At 58.8% G+C, this 1555-nt stretch overlaps 1 protein-coding gene across 1 annotated transcript; it reads right to left on the bottom strand.

Moving 5' to 3' along the window:
• Positions 1-370: 370 nt before the first annotated feature.
• NDUFB10 (NADH dehydrogenase (ubiquinone) 1 beta subcomplex, 10, 22kDa) lies at positions 371-1200 on the bottom strand (the record flags this gene model as incomplete). Its single annotated transcript, XM_008948105.1, has 3 exons — positions 371-477; positions 586-725; positions 1062-1200. Coding segments are annotated over 3 exons (380 nt in total), but the record flags the coding sequence as incomplete, so codon positions are not given.
• Positions 1201-1555: the final 355 nt, after the last annotated feature.

Here is a 1555-nt window from a genome sequence, read left to right as displayed (position 1 = left end):
CTTCACCCTGAGGGAACTGTGGGGCTGGGCAGACCAGCACAGTGTGTGGGTTGGTAGGGGAGAGGAACAGGGGAGATCCCAGTTAGGGCAGCCCAGGGGTACCTGGAGTGAGGCTTGGGGGATGACAACGATCAGCCAGAATTCAATGATAAATCATGGCATCCCTTGGGTTAGAAGAGACCTTCAAGTCCAGTCATTAAGCCATCACTGCCAGGTCACCACAAACACAGCTAGAAAGCAAGGACTCTGTCAGTATTTGCAGAGCTCTTCAAAGAATGAGTCTAGATCCTGTTGTAGGCAGACACCCGGGCCACACGTTTATTGTGGAGGTGCCAGGTCAGTGCTGGGCACACAGCAAGGGAGCCACAAACCAGCTCTACTGGGAGGCGTTTGCTTGGGCCTTCCTCTCCTCCATCATCCTGTGCTTCTGCTTCATCAGGCAGGTCCTGGCGTTCCCGTGGACACCCAGGTCACCATCTGGGGAAGAAAAGCAGACAGCTGAAATGTCTTCTCAAAAGCAGTAAGCCTGCGTTGGGTGGGGGAGAGGTGGCTCAGGGGTCCCTCTGCCAGCACTGCCACACTCACATCTGTCCTGGTAGGCCTTGGTGACCTGCACCAGCAGCTCTGCCTCCTTGGCACAGTTCTGCAGGCGGTTGGGGCCCTCCCTCTGGTTGCAGGCTCCCAGCCTTTCCCGGACTATCTCCACGATCTCCTGATCGACCATCCTGTGGGGAAGATGATGATGGAGCCACAGCCAAGAGATGATAGAAAAGCAGAACAAAAAGGGGTGGTGCTCCCCTGGGGAGGGTCCTCTCTGGGTTTTCACAGCATCCTGGCCTGTCCTGCAGGAACCAGGCACAGCAGGAGGACACACCCTGATGCCACTATGGGGACAGCACCACTATGAAATGGGCCCTCCTGTAACGGGCTGGGCAGGAGGTGCTGCCTCAGCACCTCAAAATCCACGAAAAGGGCCGAGTTCAGGCCAACCCCTGCAGCTCCCCGGGCTGGCTAACCAGAGCAGCGTGGCCTGGCGTGGGGACAGCTAGTGACAGCCATACCTGTCCCTCCTCCACTGTGCTTCAGCCTCGAAGAAGCAGAGGTAGTCACCCTCCAGACACTCGCTCACGTCGGGCACGCGGCGGAACTTCTGGTGGTAGTAGTAGGTCTTGTTCTTGGCTCGCTGCCGCTCGATCCACTCTGCAGGGACAGCCTGTGCTCAGAGCCCTGCCCCAGCTGTGCCCAGCTGCACCTCTGTCCAGGCTGTGTCTGTCCCAGTGTCTGCTGTGCTCCTGTGTCCCAGCTCCCTTTGCCTGTCCTAGCGCCACGTGATGTTGTCCCATGTCCCTGTGTCTGTCCCTGTGTCATGTCCCTGTCCCAGGGTCTGTGCTGTGTTCCTGTGTCCCACACCCGGGTGTCTGTCCCCTACCTCTCTGTGTCCCTGTGCCTTCCATAGCCCTGTCCCAGTGTCCATGCTGTGTCCTGTGTCCCACCTCCCTGTCCTGCTGTCTGTGTCCCGTGTCCCCCTCTGTGTCCCACACCCCAGTGTCTGTCC

Source organism: Merops nubicus, unplaced genomic scaffold (genome assembly GCF_000691845.1).
Source record: "Merops nubicus isolate BGI_N331 unplaced genomic scaffold, ASM69184v1 scaffold44860, whole genome shotgun sequence".
In the NCBI taxonomy this organism is placed as follows: domain Eukaryota; kingdom Metazoa; phylum Chordata; class Aves; order Coraciiformes; family Meropidae; genus Merops; species Merops nubicus.
Note: the sequence above shows the minus strand (reverse complement) of the source record. Positions and strands in the feature narration are given on the sequence as shown.